This window comes from Rhyacophila brunnea, unplaced genomic scaffold (genome assembly GCF_057557595.1).
Source record: "Rhyacophila brunnea isolate RB1 unplaced genomic scaffold, BYU_Rbru_1.0 scaffold_3, whole genome shotgun sequence".
Classification (NCBI taxonomy): Eukaryota; Metazoa; Arthropoda; class Insecta; order Trichoptera; family Rhyacophilidae; genus Rhyacophila; species Rhyacophila brunnea.
In genome coordinates this window covers 39,834,723-39,854,014 of record NW_028232965.1, presented here as the reverse complement: position 1 = coordinate 39,854,014, position 19,292 = coordinate 39,834,723, and the positions used below count along the sequence as shown (strand labels likewise).

Here is a 19,292-nt window from a genome sequence, read left to right as displayed (position 1 = left end):
GTCCGGGATTAAAAGTCATTTTTCATCGACTGTAATAATAATATCATGAGTTTTAAAAATCCATTCACATTTAAGCGTGATTCTCTTTTCAAAAAATAAAACTCTATCCAATGCATATGATTTAATAATAATAATTTTATTTGACAGAAACGTTATGGCGAGTGCATCCTCCTATTGAATCCGTTTTGAAATAGCTTTCACCGCATTATGCTCTTTGTGGTTGAGCCTGCCAATTAGGTGGTATTCAATTGTGGAGTTTTGAATATTAAATCTAAACAAATGAATAGGTACTATTACATCGATATAATCTCTATTTGAGTGCTGCATAAAAATAATATAGAAAGAGTAAATTTTTAAAACGGAATTAAAAAAAACTCATTTCATATTTAGTTCATATTGTAGATATTGTATTTAGTATTTTTTTTCGGCCATATCCGATCCTAATAAGATCATATGAGCCTCCACGGAGATTTTGTTTTTACGAGAAATGGATTTCAGCTAATTGCTCAATCAACCGTACTCTGACTCATACACAAATTAGGATTCAAACTTGGGATCCACGAGGTTATAGGCCGACATTATAGTTAATCATAAATCGTCAAGACGTCAAATACTGATATTGTAGTTATGTTTAAAACTGTTAGTAAATTTTTAACCGACAATTTCCAACGTCACCTGAGAGGATTTTGAAATAATATTTTTATTTGTTTCATCAAATATTTTTCACAAACTACTTACTCTACCAGAAAAATAGTTGTAACATCGTCACGGAATAATTTGCTAATGTACTTTCGGGACGCTCAACATGATATCTTGCAAGTTCGTCAATTGACATGTTCGATACGTTCTCGTACTCAATAAATATAATAAATTAACTTTTTATATAGAGTAGTTGTTTTTCAAAACAAAAATAATTTATTATTTTTTACCTACATAACGTATATGCTAGTTTCATATAACTTAGAAAATTAGTCAAAGTTAAGCGAATAATTAATAATCAACATAGTCAAAAATACAGTTTGATTTACATATTATAGTTTAAGCATTTCCATTGATTTTATTTTAACAAATATATCCTTAAAATAAATAACGTAAAATCGTAAAATTTTGATTAAGCAAACTGTATAGAATTACACTTAAATCATAATATATAGGTATAAAAAGTCTAAAAGAAAAGTTAAAGATAAAAAATATATTAGGCTATGGATAAAAGCTGGCGGTCAAATACAATGAAATAGAAAACGAATTTTCGACCCACCCTACTAAACAAGTCATCTCTCATCTCATGTATATTTTTTTTCGTTGAGCGTTTTTTACCCTCGTTTCCTCTGGGAGTCTCGGCAGTAATATAATGTTGTATATATATTTTTTTGTGAAAGGTGAAGGGATTATTTGAAAAGCCTAAATATGTTTTCTTTGTAAACATTGTGGAGCTATGATTGAATATTTTTTATTATCAGTAATAAACATTTATTTTCTGGCGATTCACGTTTAACATTTTTAATGCTTGCCCTAAAACTTTTATTTTTCACTCTATTATTTAAGAATAACTTTTCTTTTAAACATACATTTTTTTTTTAAATCTCCTCTCGTTTTTTTGCATATTCGCTCCCAGAAGACCCGAGTAAAATATTATGTGAGCCAATAATTGAGAGGGTCATAAATTCCACATGTGAGAGTGAGTTAAAGATGTTTTATAATTTCTTAAAATATGGTCTCACTCAGTGTATTTCCTTATAGGTACTCTTTTATGAATTTGTTTGTATTTTTGTTTTTTTCTTATTTGAATAAATATTATTAGGTACTTAATACGATTACTTTTTGTTATTTATTTCATATTGTGAACGTCTTTTATTTATAATTTTCAATAGCCTTTTTATGTAAAATAATTTAATTTTAGTTTGAATTTTACGAAATTTTTAAGTTTACATTCATTTAATAATTTCGTAATACGAAATCGTTATTGGGATTTTAAGTTACTGGAAAGTAACCAAAAATAAAAATATTTAACAATTTTCATAATTATTATATTTTGCTGTTAGTTTCTTTCAATCATCATATATTATCATCTTTCTATCAAACAATAACAATGATTAAAAATATAAATATCATGTTTATAATAATAGTTAAATATTTTTTTATCTCCAAATTTTAATCATATTTAAAAACCAATACTTATATTAAATTATCACGCTCTCCATAAAAATAGCGTATAATAAAAATAATTACAAGATAGTTTTGCGACGATAGTGAGGATTTGTGGATTATCCTTGTCCATATACAAATACAGTCCCTATATTACAAAAGACATTGTCGCAATCAACAAATCATAATAGACCCTACAGATCTAGTTATGATTGAGGAAATGCTGACAATCGTATTTGATAACAAACATACATGTTAAAGTATGTATATATATAACAAAATTTTCTCAAGGAATAGTTGTAAGCGATTCGTCCAACCTATTGGGTCCTTGGACTTGATGAAATACAATATTAAACAACATATACAGACAACAAGTTCAATTTCTCGTGACTTTATATCGCGCAAAAATATTAGAATCATGTAAGACAAAGGAGGGGGGGGGGGTTAGTTATCTCATTTGTTGTATAATAAAACCGCCACTTTATATTAGATATATACTTGTTATTATTATACTGTGGAAAATTATTTTTTACCCATTTGAGCAAGGATATGTCAAGGGATAAAGGATTCGTCGATATATCTTCAATCACATTGAACCCCCATGAATTTTAAGGTCCATAGCTTTGGGGGTAGAAATGTCGACTAGAGAACACCGATAAAGTCAAGTAGCAAAAGCTCGCGGTGCTATAGGTAACAGGCTATCAGAATTGGCTTACGTTTACCCTGTAAATTTCAACATTTTATTGCCTCTTTTTTACGGTACGACATAAATTATTTTCGTGTGTGAACTTCTCACTTTACTACACGATATTTCAATAAAAATAAGGAAATATTGCTGATACTTTTTGCTGTGAAATTATATTAACGTCTATAAAAAAAATGTTGTCAGTTTTTATGGATCCTACGATACAATATGTTGCAAGCCTCGGGAGTTATATTTTTAAGCGAGTAAAGATGCAATAAACATACTTTATTTTCAAATTTACAAAAAATATCGAACGTAAAGTGTTGAAGTGCTCATTTTATTCAAATACGTCGAATAAAGCCTTCTCTATATGAAAATGAAGCTGGAAAAAAACATGCTAGGGCTAATAATTAAATTATCTGAATCCATTGAATCTATTAAAAATCAAAACCATTACAAAATCTAAAAAAATAATTCATTTTATCAGCCTATTCTATCAATTAATACAGATATTGCCAAGATTTAACCTTAAATTATGATTGGATAGTACTTTTTATGAATTTACTATATTGCTCGGCCACGTTGGTAGAACAGCCGCTTTTATATTGTGATAAGAACCCATGAGTCGCTGGGTCGTTCACAGTTCCCCGTGATTAAGATCAACAAATGATGGGTTGTTCATGGCATTTTAGATAGTAATGTTTCATTGATGAACGTGATAATGACGCTCATTGTTATCAACCTACTTTTGAATCATTCAAATTTTTATATAAATAATATGTACAATATTATTTTATTTATAATTTATTTTCTTATGCATTTTCCTTATATTCCGGTTGTTTTGGTATACATAAATACGTGATGTAACATGGTACATAAAAAAATACTGTCCAAAATTTTGGTAGATAGAGTTACCAATGATTGCCATATACTTGTATGCAAAACTGGAAAGTGGTAATAAAGAACATAATAGAAAGACTTGTTGGGCAGAAACCAGGATCAACTCATGTATTTTTTGATGAATAAATATGTAAATAGAGAAAGAGTTACTTTAATATATTCACATACACCTAAATGAAACACGACTACTTGATACGAATCTTAATTAGTAGTAGTTTGAAGCCTAGTAATCTAAATTCTAGAGACACTGAATTTAAATAAAGGTTCCAAAGTGCCTTTGAGATTGCATTCATTTGCATTGGAAATCCATTTATAACATTATTCGTATACTAATTGCTCCCATACCAATTACATAAAGCGGTCAACAAGTTACGTGATACTATTAAATTACAGATCGTAGAATATTACCATGCAGTTTTCCTGTTAGATAGTTTGATGAAAGAGACAAAACCTAATTGCTAATGTCTTACATGTTATCTAATAATTATCTTATTCGATATGCACATATCATTATTATAAAATAATAATTACTACCTTTCAAATGCTTACTAAGTTTAAATGTATACAAATACTAGTATATATTACATATATTTAACCGTCACGATGGCTACAAAAGTGTAAATTTAAAATATCAAATAATATATGAAATTGTTTTAAAATAAATAATAAACAATATTAATAATGTATTTATTTAAATAAATACCCCTCACATATATATTTCTCCTTATAAAATTAATGAATAAGTCTAACTCACATGTTTTAATTCATAAAAGGTTTAATAATATATTTTATAGCCATTTATCTCCTAACCATGGCATATAGACATTAATGTTATTTATTTTAAGAGGGTAACTGCCCTCTACGATTTGGTAAATGTTTTCTTGATTAAAAAGCTGGTATTTCACGTGTATACTATTTTTTTTAAACGCAATTAAAATAAATGGAAAAAAAATATATTTATCTGTGCTTTTTTTACATTTTGAATATAGGTGATAATCAACTTTTTCTAATCGATGAGCATTTACTCACTCTGATGACTTAAATTTCATAATTAAATTGAATAATTAGGTACGAGTATTATAAAATAGTTTCTTAATCGATAACTACTTCGGTTGTAACAACATTATCATGATTATCATTGTCGCGTGGTTGTTAAACGTATGCTTGATAATGGTGTTTCAGCATAAAAATCTATCGTCTGCGTTCCGTGGAACGTAGATAGGTGTTTTGCGAAAACCTGGAGTAATTTTATATGCTACAAATTCCATATTTAGCTTCACATTACAGGCGAAACACGATTTTCTTATTAAGTCAACGTCCAGATACAGGCTCGATGCCACACCAGACATAAGAATTCAACTTTTTCATATGGTGCCTGATATCAAGAATATATTTTGCAATTCAAGGACCCAAAATCATCAAACTCATTAAGAACTTCATTCATTTATATTTTCATTATACATTCAGTTATGTTTTTAAAATAATTATTGTTGTTTTTTTTTAATTTTTAGATTATGTATTATTTACCTAGCCTGCAAAATAAACAAGGTGATCTATTAAATTTCAGGATTTGCGGAGTGTCTCATCGCAGGAAAAGTTAAGGAAACCCTGGTTTAAAAGACGAAAAGGTGGTACAAATTACTATTATCGGTACTATTGATACATTAATAAAGTTGTTTGATGTATATTTATATTTTGCAAAATGTCAACATATTAATAAAATTATTGAATTGATAAACTGATATGTAATGAAAAATTAATTAAAATCGTTAATTATTTATTTTTATTCAATACAGATATTCAACAGTTAAGATTTTAGAATGTTAGATTATTTTAATTGATAATGAAAACTTACTATAGTGAAAAATATCAAAACTATACTTATTAGAAAAATGGTTCCAGAAGTAAATTTTAATGGTTTTGTACTATTCCATTTGAGTCGTTTTTGTTGTTAAGTTTTTACCTATTTTATTGTTTTAATTTATTATATAAGTTAGAATTAATTGTATTCGCTGCCAGTATGCATTTATCATTTGGTGAGTGCACATAGTACCTAAAGATGCTGAAAAGCGAAACCTAGATCACAAAAAACGATTAAAATTCAATCAAGTATTAATATTCCAGTTAAACCAAGTGAGAGTCCCATATATTTTTTTAGATTTGACATAGGTAATATCAAAGCATTTTAACAAAAAAATAATTTGACGAAACATAGTATTTTTAGTAATAATATTATATTGTATTTTACTTATAATAACTGCAGATTGTGTTAATAATTTTAAAAAATATTTTACGGCTAAAAACGTTTTATAAATGTGAAATCAAATGATTGAAATTTTATGACGGTAACAAAATTATTTATAGTCCATAAAATGATAATAAAATATCTCACTTTTTCCTTATAATAATTAATATTTTTTATATTAGTACGAAGAAAAAATGTGTAAATCATGAAGGTTGAGAATATAGATGTCTACTTATTATAACCCGACGCCAGGCGCCATAACAAAAGTTATAGGCGTATAAACTCCGCGATCAATCTTTCGTCTCGATAGTGTTTCCCAGAGCCACAATTTATAGAGTGGCCGTAAAAACGTTGCCTGGAAATATTTGGTTATATCGCGAGATATTGAGAATGAAAGTTTATTTCTCTAAAGGGCCTCTAAATTGGACGGTTTGCAAAAGGGTGCTTGTGATTTATGCGCCACGCATTTCCATAAACTGTTGCTGCAAGCTCAACGTGCCAAAATAATGCATTATTTATACTTTTGATCATTTTTACGCAAAAATCAATATCGTATTTATATTGTTTTTCTTCACATTGTTTTTAACTACCTACTTATAGTTTATAGGAAAATATCAACATGCCCCACGTAGGTCAAAATGGAGATTGTATGGTATTTTCAGAGCGTAAGCCTGGACATTCCTTAAACGTTGTAGATAATCTATATATATAATTTTGAAGCCTTATTATCCTTTGTATTTATTTTAAACATTTGATGACTGCAAAAATATTTTTATTTACATAAAATCGTATTCTTTTAAACCTCTCGATCTAATGTTTTAGAATATAGACATATTTCAGTTCATCCATGTGCAGTGGTGTTAAGATTTTTTAGATTTATTAATTTTTAAACGCATTTATAAAACCATTCATAAAATTGATGTTAATAATTGTGGAATAAATGGAAATATTTACGATAAAAAATTATATTTATAATCTCTGTGATCCCAAATTTGACAAGAATTAAGGGATTTTATTAATCAAAAAATGGGCACGATTAACACATTTGAAGACAATTCTAAAGATACTGAAAATACCATTAAATCTCCATTTTGACCTACGTGGTACACGTGGGCCGTTAACTACGTTTATCAGCTTTTTTATTATTATTTAACGGTGATTTCGTGATTTGTATACGGCAGTTACCAATAATAGCAATGCTTGGACATACTGTAATTTTACCCGACAAAAATAGATATTACAGATATCTAAAAATATATACATATGTTTTTTTTCTATTTAATTCATGAAAGTTATGTACTTACTAAAAATATGCCATAGGAATTAATAGGTAAAATAAACATTGAATTTAATCAAATACCCTCAGTCGATATTATCAATTTATTCCTATCTTAGAATTATTAATATGTGTGTACGAAAGGAAAAGGTAGATAATTCTAATAAATTACTACTATTTGTGAGATTCTTTTTACTAACTTATTTTGGAAACTTTATTATATGAAATCTTTCTGTAAGCAAATTACTATTGCATTGATCTGACTTACATCTTTTGTCCTTTACGTATGTGTGAATTCCAATTGATTAGTATTATCTAATGTTATCTAAATCATTTTTATAATTGGAAAACTTATTTTTTCGTTTCTTTCAACATAATATAATATATCTTAATCTCTGATAATAAAAAAAAATACAAAAATCCTTTAATTAAGAGAGATCTACAGACTACACTGCAAATATCAAAAGAAAACCCAGTAATTGATATGTGGCATAAAAGAGGACGCAATATGCTTTAGGTAACTAAGCTAATGGCAATGAGTCGGAAATATTTTTTATAGTGAACATGCTGGACAAATGAAAACGGCTACAGAGCTGCCCTAAATGTATCATATTGACAGATCCACTAATTCCGGTAGATTTACATGATGTTAATAAACATACTTTCATCCAATTCTGAATCAACCCCGGCCGATAGAATTCTACGAAATCATCTTTCAAACTAAATAGAATATCGTAACATAAATTATTGATGTTATCTTTCTATGATTAACTACAATTTTATTTGATCTGAGGTAAAAACTAAATCAATTTAATATTCTTCTCATAAGTTAGAGTCTAAATAAAACATAGTGTAATCAGCATCAGTATCAGTACACTAATATGTGAATCTACCTACATGCAATGGTTGCCAGAATACTGGACAGGGCTTTCGTCGATCTAAAAAAATATTAGGACGTACATTATTATCGAAAGGATTCCAGATGATAAGTACACTGAATGTGTAGTGGAGTAGCAGTCACAAAAAATAAAATGTTCCAAGGTCTTGACATCAGACAATGTATGTGTGTTACATGAGGATTACTGCATTTATAATATTGGCACAAAACTGATAAGAATCGTATTTTTGTTAAAATAAAATGAGCATACTTAGTAATTGTATGAAAAGAAAATATTCAAAAATATGTATAAACTTGCAGACAAAAAGAACTTTAGCAGTAAAAAAGAAGTAAAAGACCCCTATCAAACTTTGAAATTGGTTTATGCTCAACTTTTAAATCAATATCCGACATAAATAGTCTTTGATTGAAGTTTGTATAGGCTCACAGTAGAATCGGATAAGCCCAACTTTTAAGAAGTTGAGTAGAGTCCTTCTTATAAAGGAGCTTTTTTCTTAAGCGTATAAGAAGAATATATGATGGAATTAAATACGGAAAACTCCGTATGTATTTTACTGGCAAACATTTGTTTTTGTTTCTACTTGCTCTAAGTGTGATACGACCAGTATTCAAGTTGATAAAAGAATCTTCAACTTTCCTGAAGCGTGAAAAAATTAAATGGAGTAGAGTAGGGTTACTTCCAATAAATTAAACGATATGTAATATGAATAACTACGAAAAACTTTTATTTAAAAGATACGTTAGTAGTTTTCTTGAGAGCTACTAAGTAATATTGGATTAACCAGTAACCGATATTATATTAGCAGTATTTTTGAAGTGACAATTCCTCGATTTGTCGTATAGGTTTTAATTTATTTGTATGCTCCGTTACAAAGACCACATTATATCACTTGTCATCATATTACCCTTCAAATTATAGATGTGGCATTGACATTAATATGTACTTACATAAAATGTATGAAAATAAGCAAAAAAAGAATGATACAGAACTTTACTCAATAAGACAAAAAATAACAATAGCATGAATCTCAGAGACTTGGCTGAGGTCTGAATTAAACTATCTGAAATTCAATTATTACACGATGTATCGAAAAAAGAGAGGGGATGGATACGGAGGAGTAGCGATTATGGTGCATAAAACACTGGCGTCTAAAAAAGAAAGAAAGAAAGACGGAAGAGCTAGGCAAAATAATTATAAAGCTATTTAACAGAATAGGAGTGAGGACCTGATCGACGGATCCCCTTCTAGAAGAGAAGAGGCGATATGACAGCGAGTCGCAGTCAAAGCCTCGGTAAAATCACAAAACAAAAAAAAAATGTACATAAAATAAATAAACTTTCCTACTTTTCTATCGTAGTATGATACAAGATTCGCGAATCAAAGTCGGCTTAGGAACAATAGTAGATACTATTTTGATTTTTAAAATCAGTCAAAATACTATATACCTACGTAAACCTTGTTGAAACATGAATATACTCGGCCAATACTACCACCGCTCTCAGGTAATTTAGGTGCATATAAAATTAACCTTTATATTATAATTTATGGTGTTTGTGCTTTATATGTTTAAAATTAAATATAACATTTAATTTTAATCACAATTGCTAACTATGAAACTATAATTATTATATCACCGTCATAAAAGCAGATTGTAATACTTAAGTGAAAAATCATTGATAAAATTTAATCCCACAATAGCCTAAATAAATTAATTTATAATAAATTGACTTTTTGGTGGCTATAAGTAAAGATAATTGAATAAAATAAAAACGATGAGCTCAGAAACTTTATTGGTTGGACATAATAGCGTAAAAATAAACAAAAGAGAAATAATAGTCCGGTCTTCAACCCATACAAACTAATTCCGCCTGAGAATAGCGGAGAACATAGATTCTGACTAAGTTTTCTGCCACTAATTACGAATCTACCAGAAGCCACTTTGGCACCGGTGGTAAAACGACGCCATCTTGGAAAATGGCATCTAAAGCCAGCTTTTTGTTTATATCTACACAAAAAGGTATATTGCATAAATTTAATGACGTTAAATATTTAACTGTCTTTTTATTTTTTCGACTTATGGATAACTTCTTCTAAATATGATTTTTTTTTTAAAAACTATGAAATTACAATCCTAACTTTATCAATGAACATTAACTTACCGTAAACTTTTGAGAGGAGTATATAAGTGAGGTACAAACTAGGTGGTATTAATATTTATGGTATAAAAGGTAGGCGATGTTCATCTAGAGAATAATAATTTCAAATGTGTATCACAACACACTTACCTTTGTATGAGTGCGAGTAGCTGTTGTTGAGGCTTGTCGTCTGGCTGTTGACCGAGGCGAACCTTCCCCGGCACCTCGGACAAGTCGTGTCTGAGCTGGCCGCGAGCTGCGGGGGCGGCCAGCGACGCGGCGCGGGCGGCGGCGCAGGCGGCGGCGACGGCGACCCGGACGGCGATGACCAGCCGGCGCCGCCCACCCGCCCCTCGCCCAGCACCATCCTATTCCCGCCAAACAACTATCCACTTCCGGCCGGTGATAAAGTTTCCCGCGCGGCCGGCGCCATCTCGCGTCTGCGGCGTTTGTTTCGCTCACTTGACTATTTACTTACGGCGCGATTAATTTCGCTTTTTATTATCACTTTATCACACACTGTGCACTTTTCCTTATTAAAACATTACTTTTTGTATTTTACCATTTGACTTTTACATCCACTTACGCGACATTGTTAAGTATGACTTAATCCGCTATAAATTAACATTACAATTACTTTGTTTTTCATATCCATACATTTGTATAAATTATTATTAGTATAATCTAATTAAATATTGTTTTAATACTTTACCTATATAAATGATTAACAATAAATTAACATACTCATAAAGATTAGCAAAATTATATTAATTATACAATATTCAATATTATATTGTTTATTCGCTTCACACGTTCAATTCAAAACTTTACAATACAACTAAATAAAAAATTAATACATCCAAACTCATACCACATTTATACACGATAATAATTTATTTACCCTTAATGTATTTTATATTATATTTTACAAACGTTTATAATAACGATATAATTTAATTTAATGCCGTATTAAGCTTCACATTATGTTTTAAATTAAAATCATCAAACAAAAACAGCGGATTTTTCTTCAACGGCAGAAAAATATCTGTCGGGCAAATCTCGCCGTAAATCTGTTCCGAAAAAATATGTCACAAACGAGGTTATTTCTTTGTAATGGATTCATTATCCGTTTTCATGTTATCATTTAATTAAACGAGTATTTTTATTATCTTCATTTGCCTTCGCCCCGAGCTTCTTTCGCCCTGAAACAATAATGAGGTGGTTTAACAAAAGGTTTAAAATAAATCTTCAATGTTCATAAGCGCGATTTATCCTTAAACATTTGATTTAATTTACACTCACTTTCCTAAGTGCTTTGTTATTTCATTAGGTTAATCCCGAAAAGTAATAATTGAATTCCATTTTTCATTCTATTGTTCTATTTAGAAGTAGTATAATTAAATCACATTAAAGGACAGACAGAGGTAATACAAAATTACTTAGTATATAAACGAAACAAAAGCTTTAATCTTCTAAATTTCAAGCATTGTTAAGAATACCACATATGAAAGATATCACAGACGATATTAATTTTATTTATAGTGTGGCAAATAATCCAAGTGTGGTGACTTAGTAGTCACCGGTTTGGTTGTAGGATATGCTGGATGTTAACGATGGAGGAATGAAGTCTGAGTTTGACAGAAGTACAGTGATACAATGTTATTATATAACATAGAGGTAGGTATTATTATCCGAGGCACTAAGTTCTCTAGCAAGATACAATGTGGAGAAAGTTTACGAAGTGAAAAGATCGAGTGAGCTATTTGTAGTGAGTATGACGAGTTTGACATTTTGTTCGATCGTCCTAGCCTTTTATTTAACCCTGCACGGTTAAAATAAAAGCACAAGTATCACAGGTTTTGTTGAGAAAAATATTTTAATATAATGTTACTGAGGTGAAAATATGTTTACTTGCAAGAAGTAATTTGACTGTGTGAATTTTCTATGCAAAAGAATATATGTAATGAAAAACTTATTTTTTGGATTTTTCACCAAGTCAGCGTTATACAAAACTCCTGACGACCTGTAAATCATAAAATAAATGAATTACAATTAAATAAATGATATCATTTGAGAACTGGGTCACATGGATCCGTTGACAGCCACACAAGTTATCCCGTCCGCATACGTAATGCCAATTTTGGATGAATTTACTTTCATTATCGTTCACCTCCTAGGCATCGAATTTAACTAGTTTACATAGTATGTGATATTTACATACCAAGAGGTGACTGCTAATCTCATGTTAATAAGACGAATAAATATTTTATTTTAATTAAGATTTCGGGCGTAATACAGTACCATAAAACCTCAAAATGGATATGGGTAGGCCATATTGATCAAAAAACAGATTATCGCTGAACAATCCACATCGTCTAACATCATCCTTATACATCCAAAAGATGTTAAAATATCTGAAAGATGAGATAATCAAGTGGAAGTACGCTACAACTAAAGAATAAGGACCGAGAAGAGTACGTATAATAAAAAGAAAACTACACCAAGCTGAATAATTGGTAATATAATTGTATATTACAGAACATTTTCTTTGTTAAAAGTTAAATGTGTACCTTTTCACCACTACTCTACCTACAACCAAATTGCTTTGTAATAAATATATGACTGACATTTTTTATAACATGTTTATTGGGTACAGGTCATCGTAAATTATATTTTTCCTGTCCAAATTTAAAAAAAATGGCCCACAAAAAATATGAAAGGGTAAAATACATTTAAAAAATTTAAAAATAACGATCAAAGGTAAGCAAATACAAGGCAAAACAACAAACCGGTTAAAAAATAAATCCATTTCCCTTTTTTTTTAAATTTATAAACCGATGTCTAAATTTAATGTGGTCAATCCGAAAGATGTGAATTATTTTATTCGTTTTAAAAATGCAAATTCACAAAGAATCCTTAAATAAATCATAGCTATGCTTTGGAACTAACTTTTGCTAGTGATACTTTTGGCACATTTATAAATAAATAAAAAACCCCGTGAGTAACTAATTTTCTCCAAAATATCATTTCTCCTCATTTGGATTAGTATGGTTAGTATCATAATCTACCTACCTATGTGAAATCTCATGTTAGTAACAAAGCATTAAAATTTGAATATGTGCCTGTAAAAATCGTGAGCTAAGGGGTGCACTTTAATTGTTTTTTTTTTTAAATATGTTATTTATATTTTTTATTAAAATACTTATTCTAATCGTAATTCTGATGTAAATAATATTTTTTCATTCGAATTTGTATTTTATTCATGTTTTAATTTTATAAACAATTATGACGACCAATAAAGAAATATAATATAACCTTTAATCGTATTAAGAAAAAATAATCCAATATGTTAGCCATAAGTAGGAAATCCAATCCCGGGATCCCGAACAATTTTCGATACCTTTACCCGGGATTAATTTTTTTATCAAATGCATTAAAATCTAAACTCGATCAAACATCTGGGGAATTTAATACATTTATCGTCAATAAAAACGTTATTTATTGCTATTTATTATCTCTCGTTTTAAAATAATAACAATCTTAAATTTTAAAATATGACGAATCAACCAGAAATCACTCCTTTCAGATACTATATAATCTGGTATCCTTTTTTATTTCAATCAGTTCTAATATCGCATTTCAACAAAACACCCACGGATATTTCACTAAAATATGTTTGCCCATTGAAAATGGATAAACAATTATTGAAATTTTACATTAACAAGAAAGATGGTCATATTAAATCAATAGTGTAAAAAAATGTAGTGTGGTGTTAAAAACTGGCAGAGGAGTACCACACATCATACTGTTTTCACACACATTTTGTTTTAAATACACAAGACGAAAATTCATACAATATAAATTACTCCATTAAACCTGTGTATTTCTAAGTATAACGTACACAATATGAACAATAAATGTCTTAAATAGTATAAACTATAATTAACTTTTTTTACCGATTTTATCAATGTTGTATATATATAAAAAAATATATATTAACTACCGAGAAAAAATGCCGGGATTCATAATTTTGGATTTTCGCGATTGGATTCCCTAGCCATAAGTGATAGTAAATAGTAAACACAGACGGTTTGGCCTCAATATAGAACCTTGTATTAAATTAGTGTAAGAATCTACGTTATTGTAAATAAACAAACAGAAGGAAATACTGATATAACTACTACAGTATAAGTACCACATTGTAAATACGGTTTGATAGATTGGGTGGGTAATAATAATGAATGAAAGGAGTAGGAGACAAACGAGACGAGCTGATGCGATAGAATAGATATACATTATACGAACTATTCCATAGCACTTCTTGCATATTAGAATAAAATGGTATACGCACCTTTACATCTTCAGTGATGCTGTTATTCCCTATTGCCTAATTTGCTTATTATGTTCTGATTTTTGACAAAATTATTGTATCATAAAAATGTTGCTATACTTGCTACTTTAATAACACCGTTATTCCAGTTTTTCTATTAAAACAAAACAAGAAAAAATAACCATATATACATCAACTTTCGGTTATCTAACTAAATAAGTAAATTTCGTGTGTGCTCTGCCGATATTGCAACAAAAATCGAGCAGATAGGTGAAATATGAATACAGTTGAAAACAAAACGGGCATAAATAAGCTGTTTTTCCAATTTTGCATTTCCCATAAATTAAGTTCACGGGTCCGTGGATAGGAAAGGGTACAATCCCTAGGGCGACGGCAATTTTTGAAGTCTCCTTTACCCTCTCCAGCCTTGGAGTTAATGTAAACCCTTACTTTTGTATCAAAATATCGAAGTGAAACTCACATACCAGCTTCAATATTAATGGGCTGATTTTTTAGCTCGGAAAGGACGTATGTAAGTTATCTCGTTTTAGCTTTCCGGTGAAACGTAAATTTATTCTGACCTTTCTCTGTTTTCTGTATTTAGCACTTTTTCCATTGAACGCCTATTTACATAATAATATAATAATATCACAACGTTTCTTTTATAAAAAATGCTTTTCTTTTGAATAATTATTCGGAACAGCATATTATAATTTAAATTCGATTTCAATTAAATTCGAATTTAGATTCGATATCGATTCACTTTACCAATTTGTGGAAATAAATTATTTTATAATTGAATTGGTAATATGTGGTTATCTTAGCATCAATCTGACGATGAATTTATAGACCAAGACAGTTGTAAGCATAAATATCTCAAATATAGAATAAACGCTTTTTTAAACCAAGTAAATTAAAACTAAAAAATTTACAAAACCGGCAAAAATAAAGTCATATCCGAGAATACAAACCGATGTCAAATGTAGTTATTTCTTATAATAGTAAATATCTTACCTATTCGATATTACCATTCTTTAAAATTCCATTAATAATTTTATGATTACTAATAATAAGGTACAAAATTTGCGTGGATTTATTAATTTATTTGGTTTGGTTTTGCCAATTTATTAATAGAGCGCTGTGTGTGCGATATGTGATATTGATTTTTACACCGAGTGTGCTAATCAAAAAGGCGTAAGGGAATGAATTGTTCTTCCGATGTTCTCAGCAAAATGACGTTAATTGTTTATTATGCCATGATATATTTACACAGTGGATGTAAAAAATTGGTGGACATTGGAAGTAAAAACAAATACCCACATTATTAATAATGAATTTGAAACAGTGAACGGACTGAAGTTGAAAACATCATGAATTCGACAATACTGACTCAACTAAAAAGTAATAAACTTGAAAGTAGAAAGTAAAAAGTATTGAAATTTATTTTAATGAAACTTAAAGTTGGTAACAAAAAAATTTGTCAACATTGTCAAATAAATCTTAAATACTTTTGGGCAAGGTTATATTTTATTGAGTTGGCAACGCATTTTTATACTCACGCTTTATTTTAAAAAATCAGCACTTACCATTTCAACTAAGTAAATTACAATACATTTTTATCCTCTCCCGTTTTTTTGGTTTTCAGTATAATATTTTAACGGTATATTTTATTATAAGAAAAATATAGTAATTATATTTTATTAGTGCGGCTATTAGGCGGTGGCCTTTCACCCGAGAGTTCTGGGTTCGATTCCCGGTCATGACAAAAACATTTATGTGTTTTTCTCAAAGCCTGGGTGTTTGTGATTGTTCAAAATTACTAACAACCACCTTGTACGAAAAAACAAGGACATGGTTATTAATAATTCTAAAAAAAAAAAACTCAATAAGCCGAGAATTTCCAACCCCTGTGTTTGCGAACGCACATGCGCACTTTTTCGTGTGTCCTCGGACTCATTTTAATTAATTTATTTAATATAAAATATATATAATTGTTTATAATATTTTAAATCGATCAATAAAAAAAATTGCAACTGATTTCTTGTATTGGTTGATTGGCTATATTTATATCCTATAGAAATTAAAAACGTTATGGAGAACTTTGTCAGATTAAAAAAATAGAAGGTACCTATGTAATATAATATATTTCTCCTTTAAGTAGTAGATTTAAATCTGAAATCATGTTGGCTAACATGTTTTTCCATGTAGGATACATACTGGTGAAAAACCACATATGTATGCAATTTATGTTAATTTTAATTGTCGTATCTCGGTGATTTTAAAAGATATTACAAAATATATACTGGTGAAAAATCATGCGTTATTTGCTTATTTATTCTTGGAAAAAAACTACCAGATGGTAGTGTCACCTATTAACATTCTTAGATATGGTTTATTTCTACAACAAAAAATGTTTTGATTAAAATCACATCTATACTTTAAAATCATCTGTCGAACGATAATAAGAGTATCCTATCGTTCGTTTTCTTTCACGACCCGATAAAAATAAATGATTAATTTGTTTTCGTGCCAGTATAAAATTCAATTTTAGAATTTTCGTTTACGTCTATCTTTTCTTTCATCTTTCCCCATGTAATGTATTCTCCTTGTCTTGCTCTCTTCTACATATTAACATATTTTTTCTGTCATGTGTAACAGATATATCAAATATACAGTTATTGTAAATTTAGTGGGTAACTCGCTACTATAATATTAATTGTATGAAAAACTCGATCACAACAATAAACAAGCTGGACATCCCTGCTATAAATATGTCAATAGCTAGATGTAATGAGTAATTATTATCTAAATGTCATATTAATTATCCATGCAAGCTTATCATTAATGATGCTAAAATATAATACCCATTAGCTAATAAATGAACATAAGGTAATTATTTAGGCTGTGTTTCTTTGAAATCTTTCCCATCGTTTATCTGGCGAAATTATATTATTTAAACACACAAATAGATTGAATATTTCCAAATAAGGGATAAAAGGGGATTATTGGAATTCATTGTGCAAAGGGTATTTTAATGCTTTTAGAGAATGCCTTTCCTATGTTTTGGAGAGCCACATTAAAGATTTATACTTATTGGTCAGCAGCCAAGTAATTTGGAGTGAATAATAGAATCCCTTATAATTTAATTTATTCCTCGTTTCATTTGCTCTGTAAATGAAAAATGTTTAAAAATATATAGCTGTTTATAATATGCAACTGTATTTTTAATTATATCATAAATTTTAAATTCTTATACTACTTAAATTTTCAATTATTATAAATGCATTGGTACCCAACAATTTCACAATAAAAACAGGAATAATATATTATGTATAAGAATATAACATATATCCTTGGATAAATTACAGTTTTATTAATGAATTATATAACTAGATTTATCACAAAAGCCTTTTTTAAATACATAAAATATGTTTAAATTACTTACACAAAGTATATATTTTATTGTATTATAATTAACGCAATATCTTCCTACAAAAGTATCACATATTATAATATATACCTATCGACAGTTGCAACGATTAATGTGATTCTATTTCTTTGTTCACTTTAGTGATATATCCAACTCATTCTAAATTCCATTTTTATAGGCCTGTTATGTTTATATTCGTTTACAGAAAATTTAATACACGTTAATTAATTGCAAATATTAATTCAAATTCTTACCTCGATTATAACAATTTTTAAACATAAATCGTCGCAAAAGACATACTTTGAAAATGATCTCTTTAATAAAGATTTCCCAAAATGGCAATGCCAATTTTTCAAAGCAATAAATTTTGCAGCGTTTGCGCCGTGTAAATAAACGGTGAAGAATATTTATTTCCGCGAAAATCATTTGATATCTTTTTACAGGGCTTTATATACACTAACGGTAATCTAGGATCAGTGAGGGAGGAAAGTGACCTCTTGGGGCTTCAAGAAACGGGATATTAAGAGACACTTGTTGGGTTCTTCGATGCTGAACCATTAAGACAGGCAATAGAGGCACAAAAATACAATTAACTTTGATGTTATCATAGCGCAGTTATTGAGAGAAATTTGAAGTGTTTCTGCTTGTTTCCAATGTTATTAAGGTTCCCCCAGTAAGATGTTGCATATAAGACTGGTAATAGTATAATACAATTTTATTGCTACGGCTTTGGCACAATATAGCTTTTATAGAAAATTTCTTGTTGTTCTATTCCTTTATAAGTGGTTTGGTTATGATTGGAAGAAAGAATAGTATACCTAGATACCTACACTCTTTTCATAAATTTGATACACATTTATAGAAATAATACGAATTCAATCAAAGATGATAGGCATTGAATTCCTTATACATTAATTAATGCAAGCAATCTTCAGTAGTATAAATATATTCATGTGAAATCTTTTAGCACTTTGGATGCCTTAATCAACATTTTTATGTATACATATATTATATATACCAAAGCCTTATGTGGTCTGTGACCTGCGGCCATATCACGTCTTTTCTTTTGAAAATCTATTATCCAGGCTTTTACTACAATATTGTTGTTAAAAATTTCACATGACTCCTTTCGTTCAGGTCATATTTTAGTTGCTCAGCATCTTCAACAACATCTGCAACTCGCAGTTTTACTTTGTGTCATTAAAATTTAGATTAAATGCATGGTTTTCTCCATGTGTCTAATTTAT

At 29.1% G+C, this 19,292-nt stretch overlaps 1 protein-coding gene and 1 long non-coding RNA gene across 2 annotated transcripts in view; both read right to left on the bottom strand.

The window, feature by feature from the left end:
* The window catches only part of LOC147068358 (monocarboxylate transporter 10-like), a 258,462-nt gene extending 247,715 nt beyond the window's left edge, over positions 1 to 10,747 (bottom strand). Inside the window, exon 1 of the mRNA XM_085952973.1 lies at positions 10,436 to 10,747. Within this exon, the coding sequence (XP_085809099.1) occupies positions 10,436 to 10,652 (217 nt within the window). The 5' untranslated portion in view covers positions 10,653 to 10,747. The remainder of the gene's footprint in view (positions 1 to 10,435) is intronic.
* Positions 10,748 to 11,359: 612 nt separating this feature from the next.
* Positions 11,360 to 19,292, bottom strand: part of LOC147068357 (uncharacterized) — a 186,217-nt gene continuing 178,284 nt past the window's right edge. Inside the window, exon 3 of the long non-coding RNA XR_015071401.1 lies at positions 11,360 to 11,487. This is a non-coding gene — a long non-coding RNA (uncharacterized LOC147068357). The remainder of the gene's footprint in view (positions 11,488 to 19,292) is intronic.